Source organism: Bos javanicus, chromosome 29 (assembly GCF_032452875.1).
Source record: "Bos javanicus breed banteng chromosome 29, ARS-OSU_banteng_1.0, whole genome shotgun sequence".
NCBI lineage: Eukaryota > Metazoa > Chordata > Mammalia > Artiodactyla > Bovidae > Bos > Bos javanicus.
Genome location: NC_083896.1, coordinates 49,987,679 through 50,003,610, shown reverse-complemented (window position 1 = coordinate 50,003,610; position 15,932 = coordinate 49,987,679). Strand labels below are relative to the sequence as shown.

The 15,932-nt window shown below is 70.4% G+C and overlaps 1 protein-coding gene across 7 annotated transcripts in view; it reads left to right on the top strand.

Annotated features, from left to right (window-relative positions):
* LSP1 (lymphocyte specific protein 1) overlaps positions 1–15,932 on the top strand; it is a 40,644-nt gene that overhangs the window by 15,012 nt on the left and 9,700 nt on the right. For 2 of the 7 annotated variants that reach the window (XM_061407395.1, XM_061407396.1), the window contains exons 2-5: positions 10,555–10,692; positions 13,533–13,703; positions 15,281–15,476; positions 15,829–15,918. In XM_061407395.1, coding sequence (XP_061263379.1) covers positions 10,555–10,692; positions 13,533–13,703; positions 15,281–15,476; positions 15,829–15,918 — 595 coding nt within the window. Of the gene's footprint in view, positions 1–1,463; positions 1,532–1,678; positions 1,870–3,513; positions 3,748–7,232; positions 8,240–10,554; positions 10,693–13,532; positions 13,704–15,280; positions 15,477–15,828; positions 15,919–15,932 lie in introns of those variants that run through there. The other 5 variants (XM_061407397.1, XM_061407394.1, XM_061407399.1 and 2 more) reach the window with 5 other exon arrangements.

Genomic DNA, 15,932 nt, shown 5'->3' with positions numbered 1-15,932 from the left:
TGAGCCCCACAGACCTAGACGGCGAAGGCGGGCCTGTGGGTGACCGGCCGGGGCGGGGACAGAGGGCAGCCTGCCTCTGAACCCCCTGGGAACGCCTGCCGTGGGGGGCGGGGAGGTCCCTTGTGAACGGTGGCGGAGATAGTCTGTCCACCCGGCCGATGGCACAGGCCTGCATGCCCTCTAGGCCCTGACCCAGTGCACGTGGGCCCTGATACCTGCATGCCCGTGTGGATGCCACTCCCAACTCCGAACCTAAGAGGCTTCTGGCTGGCAGGCCCTCGCCTTTGGAGGGCGACAGAACCAGACTCACAGAGGCTGCGACACCACAGGTGCCCTCACGAGTGGGCAGCCACCCGCCTCGCCAGGCGGGTCACCCTGGGCCCTCCCCCAGGACGCCTGGGAGCAAGGGGCGGGGCCGCAGAGGGCCCCGGACGTCGCTGTCACGAGCGCTGGGAGGGTGTGCTGGGCCAGCTGCGGCCAGGGTGCCGGGCAGCTGAATCCACCCGGATCCTCATTGAAGCCTGCCTTGTCCTGGCTGCGGCCGCGAGGCTGTGTAGAGAGCCAGCAGGAGGCTTCAGGCTGAGGGGCCGGGACCCCGGGGCTCACCCCCTTCCCCTGCTGTGCGCCCATGCCAAGCTCTGCCCCTTCCCAGGTGGCAGGGAGTTACCCCCAACCCTCCAACAGCCCCTGGGGGTCTCAGTGCCCGCCTCAGGCCCATCTCAGGCCTGGCCCATGCGGTAGACCGTCAGGGACAGCCAGGGTCCCTGGGCCCATGCACTTCCAGAGGACTCTTGGACTCAGGGCATCCTGTGGGCCATGCAGCCATCCAGGGCCTGGCCTTGTAAGGCAAGGCTGAGCTGATACAGGGCCGGGTGGCTCCCAGTCTGCCCAGGGAGACCCGTGGGGCGGGCTGTCCGCCGCGCTCAGCGCACATCCGTCTCGGACGCGCCGGTCATTCCCACGCCCGGCTCTCCCGCCTGAGGAAGCCTGGCCCAGGAGGCCCTGAGGGGCGGCCAGAGGGCAGGGAATGTGGCCACTGCCTGCCGAGCTGGCCCGAGGGCACTGGGAAAAGCCAGGCCTGCAAACCACAGCGTGCGCGGGGCGGGGCTGCCTCAAGCCCACTCAGGGCCCCGCGTCTGGGGGTGGGCGGCCCCTGCCCTGGCAGGGCTGGGTGCCCGGGGGGTGGTGCTGTTCCGGCTGCAGGTGGTCTGGCGTTCAGAGCGAGTCCTGTCCCAGGAGCCTGGTGAGCCAGCAGGAGGGGGTACGGGGATGGAGCAGCCCAGCCCCTGGGCAGGCAGTCAGGGCCAGAGCCCAGAGTGCCGAGGCTGAGGCCAGGCTCCAGCCCTGACCTGCAGACCAGCTGGGGTCAGAGCAGCCAGTGAGCGCGGCCAGCGTGCCGGGCACCTGGGGCTGGCACCCCGTCTCCCCGGGAGCCTCAGGAGAGCGCCTCATGGCTCCTGGGTATCAGAGATGGCCAGATGGGATGTGGACCCTGGGGGCATCTCCTGGGGCTTGGAGCAGCTCAGTGCAGGTTGGTGGGGGGGGGGGGCTGACCCCCTGTAGGTGACGGTTCAGGATAAGAGCCCCAGGCGGCCTGTGGACCGGTGGGGTGTTGGGGCCCTGGCCACGTGCAGCCACTGAGGGGGACAGACTCTGGTCCGCCCAGGAAGGCGAGGGCATGGGGCTGTGAGGGCTGGCCGCTGCCCACGACACGCGGGGCAGTTCTGAGGCCATGGAGGGGAAGCTGCAGCCAGGCGCTGTGTGCCCTGCGGTCCCAGGGCTCCTGTCCTGTTGGATGACGGGAGCAGATAGGAGCGGAGAGATGGACCAGGCAGGGTGGGGGCAGCGGGACCTCCGTGAAGACAGAGAGTGAGTGGGAACAGGAGGGGTCAGGGGGCACAGGGCCGTGAGCAAGAGGACGGGGAGGCCGCAAAGGAGGGGCCGCTTGGGGCGGGAGACGGGGTGCTCGAGGGGTCCCAGGACCCCTGGGCCAGGCAGTGTGTGTGCGAGTGCAGGAGGTGGGGGCAGCCCTGGCCAGCCGGGAAGGCGGGCGGGGCAGGCCGGCGAGAGCAGGATGGGAGTGGGGGAGCACACAGAGAAAAGCCCACCGTGCGGAGGGTGGGGGTCGGGGGCCCCTCCCGCCCTTGGGCGAGACTGCCTGGGTGCTGAATGGGGACTGTGGAGTTGGGACCCCGGCTGTGTCTCCCGGGATGGGGGGCCCCAGTGAGTCTGCGCCTCGGTTTCCTTGCCCCGTGGAGGGGTCACTTTGCCCCTCTAATGGGGCCATCCCGGCAGAGCCCCCAGATCCCGGCGGAGCCCTTGGTGGGCAGAGGGCCAGGGCAGGTCCTGCAGGCTGGTGGAGGCTGGCTCCAGGCCCCCATCTACGTGGACAGAGAGTCTGAGGCTCAGGGAGGTGGGGTCTTGTCCCTGCCCTGGGGCACAGGCCATGGGGTCTGCAGGGTCAGAGGACGCGAATCTGGGGTGGCAGGGCAAAGCGAGCATTAGGGCCAGTTCGGTGGCAAAGCCCCCCACCCCCTGAATGACCCACCCCGAGGGGTCAGGGACAAGGTGTCCTTTGAAGGAGGGGCTGGGGGCCGGGCAGAGGCTCTGGTGGCAGAGACAGCGAGGGTCCCGCTGCTCCACATGCTTGGGGCCCCAGGGCCCTGCGGGAGGGCCAAGCCGGAAGCAGACAGACAGGCGGCCCGTGCCAGGCTGTGCCTGCCCCCCAGGGGGGCAGCCGAGTTTAAACGACAGGCAGACCCCTGGACTCTGCTGAGCACATGAGCCCCTTTAGCATCGACTGCGGGCAGAGTCGTGTGTGGGGGCGTTGGGGAGTGGGAGGTGGACCCGTGGCACCAAGCAGGAGACGGGAGGGGTGGCAGAGGCTCCAGCCGGTGCCAGCCACCGGTCGCGTGTCCCGGAGCGTGCCAAAGCCTGGCCTCGTGAGCGCTCCGAGGTCTGTGCCAGGCAGTCCCAGCTGGCTTGGGAGCGTCCGGCTCTCCTGGAGGGCTGTCCAGCACCAGGAGGAGACCGGGCCGGTCCCGGGGCTGCAGCTGGAGCTGCTGCTCGGTGGGGGTGCTGGGCGGGCGGGCGGCCCCCCAGGCCCGTCCCCCGGGAAGTCGGCCCGGGCGAGGCGGTGTGTAGGCGTGGGGGTGGGCAGGGCGACTCACTGAAGGGTGGGGCGGGGGCGCCCGGGGAGGTCTCCTGGGCTGCCTCGGCCCCGGGCCAGGCCCCTGCAGCGCTGTGGTCAGTGACTCGGAGGAGAAAGGAGGGACCCAGGCGTGCGGGGCGCGGGGCAGAGGAAGGAGCAGCCTCAGCCCTGCCGCGCACCCCCAGCCCAGACGGGCAGGCTGGTGAGAGCCGACAGGGGCAGAGGCGTGGGAGCACCGTGGCACGGAGGCTGGGCACGGAGCGCATCACGAGAGGTAGGGCGTGCAGCCAGGGGAGGTGACGGGCTGGGCGCCGGGGAGCCCGGCCTGGGGGTCAGAGGGGAAGCCTGGCATCTGGAGGCTCAGGGCCCGAGTGCCCACTTCCCACTCTTGGCAGGGTCTTCCAGGGTCACGTGTGGCCAAGCTGTAGGGGTGGGTGAAGCCCCCACAGGGAAGGTCACAGACACCCTTCGACGGGAGCCTGAGCACCTGGGGTGCCCGATTCCCATCAGGACAGGACACCCTCACCATTCGGGTGTCCGGGTGGCTGGTGGGAGTCTGCCTGGCCTGCCTGGACAGCTCTAGGGACGGTGATGTGGTGGGTAGGCCTGACCTGCGGTGCCCCCACCTGCCAGCATCAGAGCCCGGACCCCCAGGAGCCGCGTGGGTCCCGGGTCTGGGGTGAAGAGTACGGCAGGAGCCTCAGGCAGCAGGACAGTGGGCAGTGGCTATTAAGAGGGGGCCGGGGTCTTGTCCAGAGTCTGGGGCCGGGGGTCTTACACCTCTGGCACTGCTGCCTCGCAGGCAGTGGGCAGCAGCCAGGCAGCCACCCCCCGGGAATGGCAAGCAGCTCCAGATGGGGGGCTGGGGCAGGAGCAGGGAGCCCCATCCACGGGGACAGAGGCCCCTCCCACAGCGCTCTCCTGGAGGGGCGAGGACCAGGGAGCAGCCCCCAGGAGGCACCAGGACTGTGCGTCCCCCGGGAGGGGTGGGCCTCCCCCTGGGCTCTGGGGAGGATGGACGGGCAGAGGCAGAGCCATGGGGGTCCTAGCTCTGAGGCCCACACCCGCCCATCTGCAGGCCCCTTGGCCGCGACCTCCGTCGTGTCTCCCGGGCACCACTGTCTACTTGCTAACCCGCCCCCTCCCAAGGGCCTCCTCCCACCATGGCCCCTTGTCCCTCCAGGCTGGGTGCAGGCACGGGGTCCTTCATCCGAGAGGATGCCCCCCTAAATGAAGCTCAGAACAGGGGTCCTCTTCTGAGGCCCTGGAGCCACGCTGTGGGGCCAACATGGGCTTTCCTGCGTCCTCTAAGGGCAGTGAGGGCATCTCACCCATCGCTGGGTCCCCAGCACCTGACTAAACAGAGTGCTGGCTAAATAGAAGGGGGGAGGGAGACCCCGGCAGGCCGGGAGAGCGGGCTGCGCTGGCTGGAGGGAGGTGATGGAGCAGGTAGCAAATGCTGGGGTGTTGTCTGGGGGTCCCGGCCGGGGCGAGAGGCCGGGGCGGTGCCGGGCAGCTGTGGTCCCCTCTCCCACCTTCCCAGGGAGACCACAGGCCCTGCAGCCTCACGCCTGCCCCATCTTCAGCTGTAAGTGGGCACTGAGTCTGCTGAGACCTCGGCAGTGGAGCCGTCCTGCCTGGAGACGGCAGAGGGGGCCCAGGTGCCAGTGGGGTAACGGTCTAGAGGAGGCGTGGGGTGGGGACTGGGCTTGGGGGGGCCCTGGGGCTGGAAGGCTAAGGCAGGGGTGACTCCTCCTTAGTTTGCCCGAGGGGCTGGCTGGAAAGTCATGCAGAAGGGGGTCCGAGGCTTTGGGGGCTCCGGGTGGGCAGGCAGCCAGGGGTCCCCCAAGCGAAAGGCCACCGTGTGCCGCCCCCTGCGGGAGGATGGAGGGTGACAGGCAGGGAGGCTCCACCTGGGCTCTGAGAGGCAGCGGTGCCCAAGGGGAGGGGCCAGTGCTGGGGTGGGCTCTGGACCGGGGGCGCTGTGGGGGGAGGGGGCCAGTGCTGGGGGGCGTCTGGACTGGGGGTGCTGGCGGGGAAGGGGCCCATCCACAGGGGCCAGTGCTGGGGGGCGTCTGGGCTGGGGGTGCTGGCGGGGAAGGGGCCAGTCCACACACTGCTCTGGCCTCGTCCCCAGGGCAGAGGGCCCTCCACTCCCTCAGGCGGGGCAGCCAAGGTCCTGGGGAGGGCAGGTCGTCTGCCTCTGTCCCTAGGCCGCCCTCGGGTGCTGTGGAAGCCCTGCAGGGCTGGCCTCTCTCCCGTGAGCTTTGGGCTCCCAGAGGTTGCAGCTGTGCCCCCCACACACCGGGGGTGCAGGCTGGGTGCCCTGGAGACGTGGCAGCCCCTCCCGCACCCACAGTCTGCACCTCTGTGGTGCCATTCTCTCTGTGGCTGCGGGGAAGCTAGTTTGCAAGCTGATGCCTCCTCCTCCAGGGAGGCTTCCCAGATGTGACCTGCCCACGGGGCCAAGAGGACATGCTGTGGGTGGGGTCGTGGTGGGAAGCCCGGACCCATGAGGGCACTTCAGCCTCCTTCTTGGGGACAGGGTCTGCCATAGTGCCAGCCGTGAGGAGCGGGAGCTGGGCCCGCCTGGCCAGGGCTGTCCTCAGTTCTCACCTTGCCAAGTGGGGTCAACATCCCTTTTCACAGCTGGGGAGCTGGAGACTGGGCCTGGGGTCTGGCTTGGGAGGAGGGTCAGAGAGGCAGAGTTACAGCTCCTCCCCAGGGGCCGGCAGCTGCCCCTCCTGAGGCGGCCTGGGCCCTCCCCACCCCCCGGGGGGGCAACAGCCCACCTTCCGCACCCCTGAGGCCTCCCCGGTCACCCCAAGGGCGGCAACAGGCTGCCCACCTCCTGTCCCCTGCTCGGAACCCTCGGTATCCCTGGGCCCACAACTTAGCCTCTGCACTCAATCTTGCCTGGACCCCCCGCGGCCCCCCGCCCCTGAGTCCTGCTCCAGGTCTTGCCCCCCAGTGCTGGGGGCACAGCCGTGGGGAGAGTCAGGAAGAGCTGGCACCCTGCACCCCAGCAGAGGGGGCACCCCGAGGCCCCCAGTGGCGGCTGGTGTTGCCAGCTGGGCCTCAGCTGTGGACAGCAGGCCCTGGAGGTGCCCGTGGGGCGGGCGGGGCCGGAGGGAGGGTGGCAGGAGGGGCTCTGCCTGCGGTCACCAGGAGCTTGGCACCCCCAGCTTATCGCTCTCTGGTTCCTCCGGCCGCCGTAGGGGCTGCTTATCCCCGGGTAGGCCGGGGCACCCCATCTGCCTCCCTCCCCACTGCCCTGTCTCTCTGAGATCCCGGAGGCCCCCAGGCCTGCCTTGGCGACCCCCAGGCTGACCCCTCCCGGGTTCCCGCGTCCCCCCTCCGGGGGCCTCTGGACGCCTGCCCCTTTGCCTTGTAGTCCTTCCGCCTTCCACCCGCCAGCTCCCCACCACGTCTGCCCCTTCCTCGCAGCCCAGCTGGGCCTCCTTCCCAAATGCTGGTCTGACACCGCCTGTGCCGCTGTGGGCTCACCTGACTCTCCCCAGGGGACAAGGGCACCGCCCCCCAGGCACAACCCCCACCCCCCTGCCCCAGCCTGGCCACTCAGCTCTCCCGTCCCCCCCCATCTCTGCTTTTCCCTCAGCCTCCGGGGCCTGCTCTCAGACCCCTGCTCTCATCCTCCAGACCCAAGCGCAAGGCCACCTGCTGAGTGTCCCTGAGCAGGGCTCGGGGCTGGCCCTGTGGGGTGCCTCCCAGGTCTAAGGCGCAGCACAGACACACCAGGAAGGTGCTGCTGGGGGTGGGGGGTGGGCCAGGAGGGGCTGGACCCGCACCAGGGTGGTCAGGAGGGTGGGGGCCCAGTGACCCGCCGCTCCATGCCAGCCCCCACCGGGGCAGTCGCCCTCACCGTGTGCCACCACGTGCTCGGGGCTCCCGCGTGCTCCGGGCTCAGCCCTCACGCTGCCGCGGCACCCTGGGCCCCCGCGGACCCTCCCTGAGCTACACCCAGGGAGCGGCTCCCCTCGGGTCATGGGGCGCAGGTGCTGCCCAGCCTCCCGCCCCGTCCCGAGCCCCCCGGCTGGCCCCGCCCCTCCTCTGGACCATCTGGCTGGGGGCGCGTGCAGCCCCCCAGCCTGGAAGCGGGCTGAGTGGCCTCCGAGTCCTTCCACCTCTGTCACTTGCACGCATGGGCTCTGCGGTCACTTGAGGCACCAGTTGCTCTGCGGCATCCACCTGGGCGAACGAAAGCCCGGGGAAGGGGGTCACTTGACGGGACCGGATGCCTTGGTGGTCACAGGCACACAGGCTGACCATCCCAGCTCCCCAGGATTCCCACCCGTGGTGTCCAGGGGACAGTGGTCAGGCGGGTACTTTGCGGGTCTCTAGAAGGAAAGGCCCCCCACGTCAGCCTGGCCCAGCCTGGCCATTGTCCCTTGAGCCCCGGGGCCCCAGGCCCCCAGCTAAGCCCCTGGGCCTTCCCAGGACTCTGAGCTGAGCTTTAGGGCCCAGAGATGGGCGGAAGGTGGGGGGCAGACAGGAGCTGCCTGCAGGGGGCAGAGCTGAGACAGGACCGAGGCTTGACTGCCTTCTGGAGCCGCCAGGCAGGCCGGGGAGACCAGAGCAGGCCTGGCAGCGCCGGAGCCTGGTGGAGACCAGGGGGCTTCGGAGGAAGGGGAGGAGGGGCCCCCAAGGTGGTGGACGTGGCCAGCGGGGGCAGCTGCTGGACTTGGGGACCCCCGCTGAGAACGGGGCCTGTACACGCTCATGCGCCTGGAGGGGCGAGGCTGCTTAGTGGAGCGTGACCGGGCTGGGGAGCGGAGCCCCGTTCCGCGGCCCCTGGGGCTGAGCCCTGGGCGCGCCCGGAGCCAGAGCAGACGCAGGAAGGAGATAATTGCGTTTGTGCAGGAACACCAAATCCCTCGCAGCTGCGCGCGGGCCGAGCCAGGGCCACGGGCGGCCGCGCCAGCATCCTGACAGCTCCGCCTGGCGTGCCAAGGGGTCTGGGCCGCCGGCCGGGGGCGCCTTCCCAGGCCAGAGGCCCCCACCCCACCCCAGGAGAGCCGCCCCCCTCTCAGTTCCCAGAATGCGGCCCAGCTGCGGAACAGCGAGGGGGTGAGGTCATGGGAGGGGCCCGGGCCCCATGACTCACATCCTGGGGTGGAGGGAGGGGGGCCGGAGGGAAGGGGCCCGCGCCACGGGTCAGGGCCCGGGGCAGCACGGCCTCTCCCCCAGCAGGGGCTGTGGGGAGCCCCCGAGCCCCCTGCCCTGCGTCCCCCGGTCTGTCCCTGCCCGAGGGCTGGGGAGTCACGTGCGGACCGCCGGGAGCAGGGCTGACCTTCGGAGGGGCCTCTTCTCAGGAGCGCAGTTCTCAGAAAACATGCCTTGGCCTCGGGCCAGGGCCGTTGTCAGGACGATGGCGGGAACAGTAAACATGCTCTGGGGCACCCTGGCTGGGCTGGGGGGCCCGGCCTGCCACCTGGCTCTCACCTGGTTCTTGGGCCTGGGTCTTGTGGCACGTGGACCCCGGCGTGGGGTGCTGGGACCCACGTGGGCCCGAGGGTCCGGCTTAGGAGGAGGTGCGTGCACCCACTGTGTGCCTTCCTGCCGTGTGTGCACGTGTGTGTGTGTGGCAGACAGGCCCGTCGTGCTGGCGGGCCTGGGACCAGGATGGGGCACGGGCGGCGTGGGGCCTGGTGGCCAGGACACATGGCCCGGCTGTGGGTGAGCAGTCTGCGTGGCCTCTGCACTTAGCTGTGCCGGCGAAGGGTTCCTGAGGCTCGGGGAGGGGGCTGGAGTTACAGCCTGAGAGAGGCCCCACCTTGGTGCATTCAGCCCCCCACCGGGGCCCACGCACACACATTCAGCCCCACACGAACACACCATGGGTGCGTGTGCGCAGCAGCCAGGGGGCCCATGGCTGGTCTCGCCCCTCCGAGGAGCACCCCAGCCCCAGCGCCTCCAGGAGGGGTCTATGGACACCTCTCCATCCCACGGCCGGGGGCCCGGCCCCGCTCGCCTCCCACCCTCAGCCTGGGGACTGTGGGTGCTCACGGGAGGGAGGACCCCTGGACCCCGGCCCCCCATCCTCAGGATCACCCAGGCTCTTCCCCCTGACAGGACGCGGCCCCCAGCCCCCGCCGAGGGCCTGGGGCGGGAGGCTGGCTCTGCTGGCCGTGTGATGGGGCCAGGTGTGGGGGATTAGGGGCTCCCTGGAGCTCAGGGGGGGAGTCGAAGGCACTTCGAGGCGCGGGGGTAGGCGGGCGGGGGGCGCTGAGGTCTGAGCGGGAGGCTGGTTTGCACGGCTGGGGTCCCCTGCGGCTGCCGCGGGGGGGAGTGGGCCTGGAGCTGGGGCTGTGGAGGGGCCTGGCTTTTGTCTAGGAAGCTCCGGGGAGACCTAGGAGAGATTAGATCATGTGTTGGCAGGCCTGCCGAGACCACAGAGCCGGCCCACCCTGGCCAGGGGACGGGGCCCTGAAGGAGCGGGCTGTGGGGTCAGGCGGGGGACACAGCAGGGAGGCGCTGAGACCCTGGCTTGGGAGACCCAGGACCCTCCTCTCGGGTTCTGGGGGAGCCAGGGCCGGCAGGCTGGGTGCCTTCTAGGTGCCAGCAACTCGAGAGCTGCTGGGCCAGGCCCGGGGTGGCCAGGCCCCAGGCCCCCAGTCTCAGGCCTCCTTGTGTAGCCTGGGTGAGGGACCCTGGGAACACGGGCTCAGCAGGCCTGCGGGAGGAAGCTCTCCGGGGCCTGGCTCCGCGTGGGCCTCAGTTTCTCATGGACAGCGCGGTCTGGAGTGAGCCTGCACCGGGGCCTGAGGTAGAGGGTGGCCCTGAGTGGGCTGAGGGGTTCAGGCCCCAGCTGAGGGCAGCCCCTCCCAGATCCTTTAATAGGGCCTCCCTCTCCCGATGCCTTTTACTCATGGTTGGGGGGGGCAGGAATGATCGCCCCCTGCCCAAGAGGGTCTCCTGAGGGGCTGGGCTGCCTCTGACCTGACCCGCCCAGGCTACCAGTGCCTGACTGACCGAGGCTATGGCCACTTGACTCAGGGAGAAGGAGGGACACCAGCTGTCCAGCGGCCACAGCCAGCTCTTTGCACCTCGGCTGGAGGTGAGGTGCCACCAGGCCCTGCCTGGAGCCAGAGCTGCACTGGCCAGTGTCCGGCTGTGATGAGGGCCAGGGAGCCATGCTGCTGACAGGGGCAGAGGGCCTGTCCCCGTCCCTGGGGCTCCCCAGGCCCATCTGACTGTAGACCCGTCATCACCAGGAGGCACGTGGACGTCCAGAGGCCAGCTCCACTAGCCGAAGGCACCTTCCTGACCCTCTCTCGTGGTCTCCGCTTTAGAAATGGGGAAACTGAGGCCTCGAGGGTCCCCAGCGGGCCTGCTTGGGTGGGAGGCGGGGGCCCCCAGTTGACCCCTTCTCGTGCCCCCAGGCTCGCCGCTCAGTGGAGTGTGGAGGATGAGGAGGAGGCCGCCTGTGAGCAGCACCGGCGCGACACGGAGCGGCAGCTTCGGGCTCAAGACGAAGACGAAGGAAGCCCGTCCCCGGAGCAGTCGGAGCAGGAGAAGCTGTGAGCCACCCCCCACCAGCTCACCCGTCCTGCCCTGCTGGGCAGAGGGGGCTTCTGGGCATTAGGACCCCCCCAGGGCTGGAGACCCCAGATCAGAGGGGACAAGGAGGCAGGGGGAGGGCTGCCCTGGAACCTGGGCACGGTGGGGATGTCCTCGGGGTGAGGGTCACTGCAGTGCCGGGGGCCAGGGAGCACTGCTGCACGTGGGCCGCTGCCCCCTCCCCACCAGCCTCCCGGGGCCCTGACTCAGCCCCCGTCCCCCTGCGTGGTCCCCCTGCTTGGACCGATTCTGAGCGCAGCTGTGGGGCCCTGGGCCCCGAGCCCCCTGCCCCACTCCTCGCAGCCAGTGACTCACAGAGGCCACGTCCAAGTTGGCGGCCGAGGCCGGCTCGTCCCCTCCCGGGGCCCGGGAGGCCGCTGTGGCTGGGCTGGGCTGTTTTTCCAATAATGTCCCCCCCTCCTCCTGGCCCTGTTTCGTTCCATTTTCTCTGAGTCAGCAGCTATGGGTGGGGTGGTGTGTTGTAGCGGTCAAGGCCCTTCGAGCCAGGTCCCGTCCTAGCAGGCAGAGACCACCGTGGCCGGGGACTCCAGCCTGAAGCAGGGAACAGGGTGCGGGGCTCACCCTGCTGCCCAGGGAAGCAGCCTGGTGCCAGACCCTGCTGGCTCAGCTGAGGGAGCAGAGGGGGGCTCCTCACCCATACTTGGAGACCCCAGGCTGAGGGGGGAGGCCCGGCCCAGCACTCGGGGAGCCCCAGACTGATGGGGGAGGCCGGCCCAACACTCGGGGAGCCCCAGACTGATGGGAGAGGCCCGGCTCAGCACTCGGGGAGCCCCAGACTAATGGGGGAGGCTCAGCCCAGCACTCGGGGAGCCCCAGACTGGTGGGGGAGGCCCAGCCCAACACTCGGGGAGCCCCAGACTGATGGGGGAGGCCGGCCCAGCACTCGGGGAGCCCCAGACTGATGGGGGAGGCTCAGCCCAGCACTCGGGGTGCCCCAGACTGGTGGGGGAGGCCCGGCCCAGCACTTGGGGAGCCCCAGACTGATGGGGGAGGCCAGCCCAACACTCGGGGAGCCCCAGACTGGTGGGGGAGGCCCAGCCCAGCACTCGGGGAGCCCCAGACTGATGGGGGAGGCTCAGCCCAGCACTCGGGGAGCCCCAGACTGGTGGGGGAGGCCCAGCCCAGCACTCGGGGAGCCCCAGACTGGTGGGGGAGGCCCGGCCCAGCACTCGGGGAGCCCCAGACTGATGGGGGAGGCCAGCCCAGCACTCGGGGAGCCCCAGACTGGTGGGGGAGGCCCAGCCCAACACTCGGGGAGCCCCAGACTGATGGGGGAGGCCGGCCCAGCACTCGGGGAGCCCCAGACTGGTGGGGGAGGCCCGGCCCAGCACTCGGGGAGCCCCAGACTGATGGGGGAGGCCAGCCCAGCACTCGGGGAGCCCCAGACTGGTGGGGGAGGCCCAGCCCAACACTCGGGGAGCCCCAGACTGATGGGGGAGGCCGGCCCAGCACTCGGGGAGCCCCAGACTGATGGGGGAGGCTCAGCCCAGCACTCGGGGAGCCCCAGACTGGTGGGGGAGGCCCGGCCCAGCACTCGGGGAGCCCCAGACTGATGGGGGAGGCCAGCCCAGCACTCGGGGAGCCCCAGACTGGTGGGGGAGGCCCAGCCCAACACTCGGGGAGCCCCAGACTGATGGGGGAGGCCGGCCCAGCACTCGGGGAGCCCCAGACTGGTGGGGGAGGCCTGGCCCAGCACTCGGGGAGCCCCAGACTGATGGGGGAGGCCAGCCCAGCACTCGGGGAGCCCCAGACTGGTGGGGGAGGCCCAGCCCAACACTCGGGGAGCCCCAGACTGATGGGGGAGGCCGGCCCAGCACTCGGGGAGCCCCAGACTGATGGGGGAGGCTCAGCCCAGCACTCGGGGAGCCCCAGACTGGTGGGGGAGGCCCGGCCCAGCACTCGGGGAGCCCCAGACTGATGGGGGAGGCCAGCCCAACACTCGGGGAGCCCCAGACTGGTGGGGGAGGCCCAGCCCAGCACTCGGGGAGCCCCAGACTGGTGGGGGAGGCCGGCCCAACACTCGGGGAGCCCCAGACTGATGGGAGAGGCCCGGCTCAGCACTCGGGGAGCCCCAGACTAATGGGGGAGGCTCAGCCCAGCACTCGGGGAGCCCCAGACTGATGGGGGAGGCTCAGCCCAGCACTCGGGGAGCCCCAGACTGGTGGGGGAGGCCCGGCCCAGCACTCGGGGAGCCCCAGACTGATGGGGGAGGCCCAGCCCAGCACTCGGGGAGCCCCAGACTGATGGGGGAGGCCCGGCCCAGCACTCGGGGAGCCCCAGACTGGTGGGGGAGGCCCGGCCCAGCACTCGGGGAGCCCCAGACTGATGGGGGAGGCCAGCCCAGCACTCGGGGAGCCCCAGACTGGTGGGGGAGGCCCAGCCCAACACTCGGGGAGCCCCAGACTGATGGGGGAGGCCGGCCCAGCACTCGGGGAGCCCCAGACTGATGGGGGAGGCTCAGCCCAGCACTCGGGGAGCCCCAGACTGGTGGGGGAGGCCCGGCCCAGCACTCGGGGAGCCCCAGACTGATGGGGGAGGCCAGCCCAACACTCGGGGAGCCCCAGACTGGTGGGGGAGGCTGGCCCAGCACTCGGGGAGCCCCAGACTGATGGGGGAGGCTCAGCCCAGCACTCGGGGAGCCCCAGACTGGTGGGGGAGGCCCGGCCCAGCAGTGGAGTGCTGCGTCTGTGCAGACGGGGTCTCCCACGCTTGGCGCCCAGGGTTTGAGAGCCCCCGGCCCACTTTCAGCCCGGCCCTGAGACCCTGCTTGCTCTTCCAGCCTCAGCCCGCAGCCCTCGGAGGCTCCTGAGCTGGACGAGGATGAGGGCTTTGGCGACTGGTCCCAGAAGCCAGAGCAGCAACGGCAGCAGCACTGGGGGGCTGGGGAGGCCCCGGATGCTGGGGACCCCTCTCGGGGCGAGAGTCTGGAGGGGACGCAGGAGGACGACAGGCAAGTGGGGGTCACAGCCTGGGGGCGGCGGGCTCCCTCCAGCCCCCTTACCTGCGTCTGGCCTGTGCCCTCTGCACCCCTCCCCAGCAGCCCCCCAAAACGCCCCTGCGGCTGTGGGGGCAGGAGGAGGAAGAGAGAGAGACGGGGGCGGCGGGTGGGGCTCACTCCGGGCTCCCAGGGCCCCGGCCCGTCCAGACCAGCTGCGGCCCGATCAGCACGTGTGCAGCCCGCTGACGTCAGGGAGGCCCCGCGCCCCCGGGCCCCTTCCTCCCTGGGGGCGGCGCGCTCTGTTCCCACGGAGGGGAGCAGGTATTTCCAGATGTTCGAGGCGGCCTGGGGGACAAGCTTTCCAGATGCACAGACGCTGAACCGGGGCCGGCGGGGGAAGGGGGCCTCGCCCCCACCCGCCTCAGGGGGCTCTGAGCCGGGCTCCAGGCCCTTGGCCGTGGCCAGGGCCCAGATGGGCTTGGAAGCTCCATGCTTGGGGCCCTGGCCCCCTCCCCGGGCCATCTCCGGTCCCCCCCACCCCGAGGTCCCTAAGAGCCCGAGCTCTCACTAAGACCACCCCCCACCATCACTCAGTCACCCCTTTTCCTCCTGCAAGCGGCCCCCACACCCAGAGCTGGCTGCCTGGCGGGGCCCTGGTCCTGCTGTGGCCCTCTGGCCAGGACCACCCTCCAGGCCTCGGTTCCCCTCATCTCTGCGAGTTGGGGAGCACCCTGCATTTCTGAGCTGGGGTCGGGGGCAGCAGGGAGGCCCACCTCCACTGCTCTTGGAGTGGTCGCCAGCTCCCTTTGTCCCTGGCTGCCTGGCCACCAGCAGGGGGCACTATGGCTCTTCTGTGGACCCTCCTGGGCGCCAGGCCTCCCTGCCCCCCGCACCTGCCTGGCCGCCCGCAGCCGGGGCTGAATGGGCCTCTGTGAGCCTGCTGCTGGCTCCGACCCCGGCGCACCTTGGGTGGTGGGTCTGGGTCTTGGCTGGCACAAACACCAAGGGGCCTGAAATCATGGAAAATGCGAGAATTTCCCATCTTCTTCTCCAGGTTCAGTCCCGCTCAAATGCAGACCCGCATGGGCTGCCAGCGGCTGGCCTCCCCTGCCCCCAGCCAGCCGTGTCCGGCCCGCTCCTCTGGGCTGTGGTCCCAGCTGTGACCCCAGTTCTTTCCTCGTCTACCACTGCACCAGCCCCCAAACCCCCCTCAGACCCCTCCTCAGGCCCACTGGATGCCCAGGCCTGTCGCCCCCACACAGAGCAGGCAGGAGCAGGGACCCCGCCTAGGCCGACCAGGCGGACGCTGACAAGCAGGACACAGGCCCGGCCTGGGGCCTGGGAGTAGCCTCAGTGAGCCAGTGGCCCTCTGTCCATGCGGCAGTGGTCACTGGTCACCACGGGGCAGGCGCTGAGGTCCTTGGCCTCACTTCCCCAAAGACACCAGGGTCTTGGGATTCCTTGGCACTCGGCTGGTCTGAGGGTCCCGACTTACAGACGGGGAAACCAAGGCTCGGACCTGGGGAGGCCCTCAAAACAAACCATCGGATGACATCTGACTGATCGGATTGCCTCCCCCACAACCACAGGCCCCGCCAGTGCACCTCTGGGAGCCAGGGTGGTGACAAGCTGAGTCCAGCTGAGGTCTGTCTGGAGGAGCTGCATCTGAGCCCTGACTCAGAGCCCCAGGAGGGGCTGGCACCAGAGGCTTCAGAGCCCAGCGGGCCCCAGGAGCCCATGCAGGGCAGCCCAGGGCTGGCGGAGACCAAGGAGGCAGAGGCACAGGTGTGGGGGCTCCCACAGGTCTGGGTGGCACTCTGGCCCCGGGCTGATTCTTTCTCTGCTGTCCGCATGCCCTGTGGGCCTCACGGGACGGCCCAGAGGGAGCCATCACCCCGCCTGCAGACAACAGCCCCTGCAGCCCTAGAAGGCGGTGGGGCTGGGGACCGTGGGATGGAGCAGCACCTTCCTGGACTCACCAGCTCCTGTGGCAGAGAACTCAGAACCAGAGCATGTCAGGGCGGGAGAGGACCTGAGGAGGCCCAGGGAGGGGCAGTGTCCACCGGGGCCCTGGGGGGGCAGGAGCGGGGGCGAGGGGGCGGTGGTCCAGCCCTAACCCCGGACGTTCTGCTCCCAGCACCAGAGCTGCCGGCAGCCCAGGACACCCAGCCCCCTGGTCTTGGAGGGGACCGAAGTGGGCTCGCCTCCCCTGAGCCCCAGTACCAAAGTAGGTTAAGCACC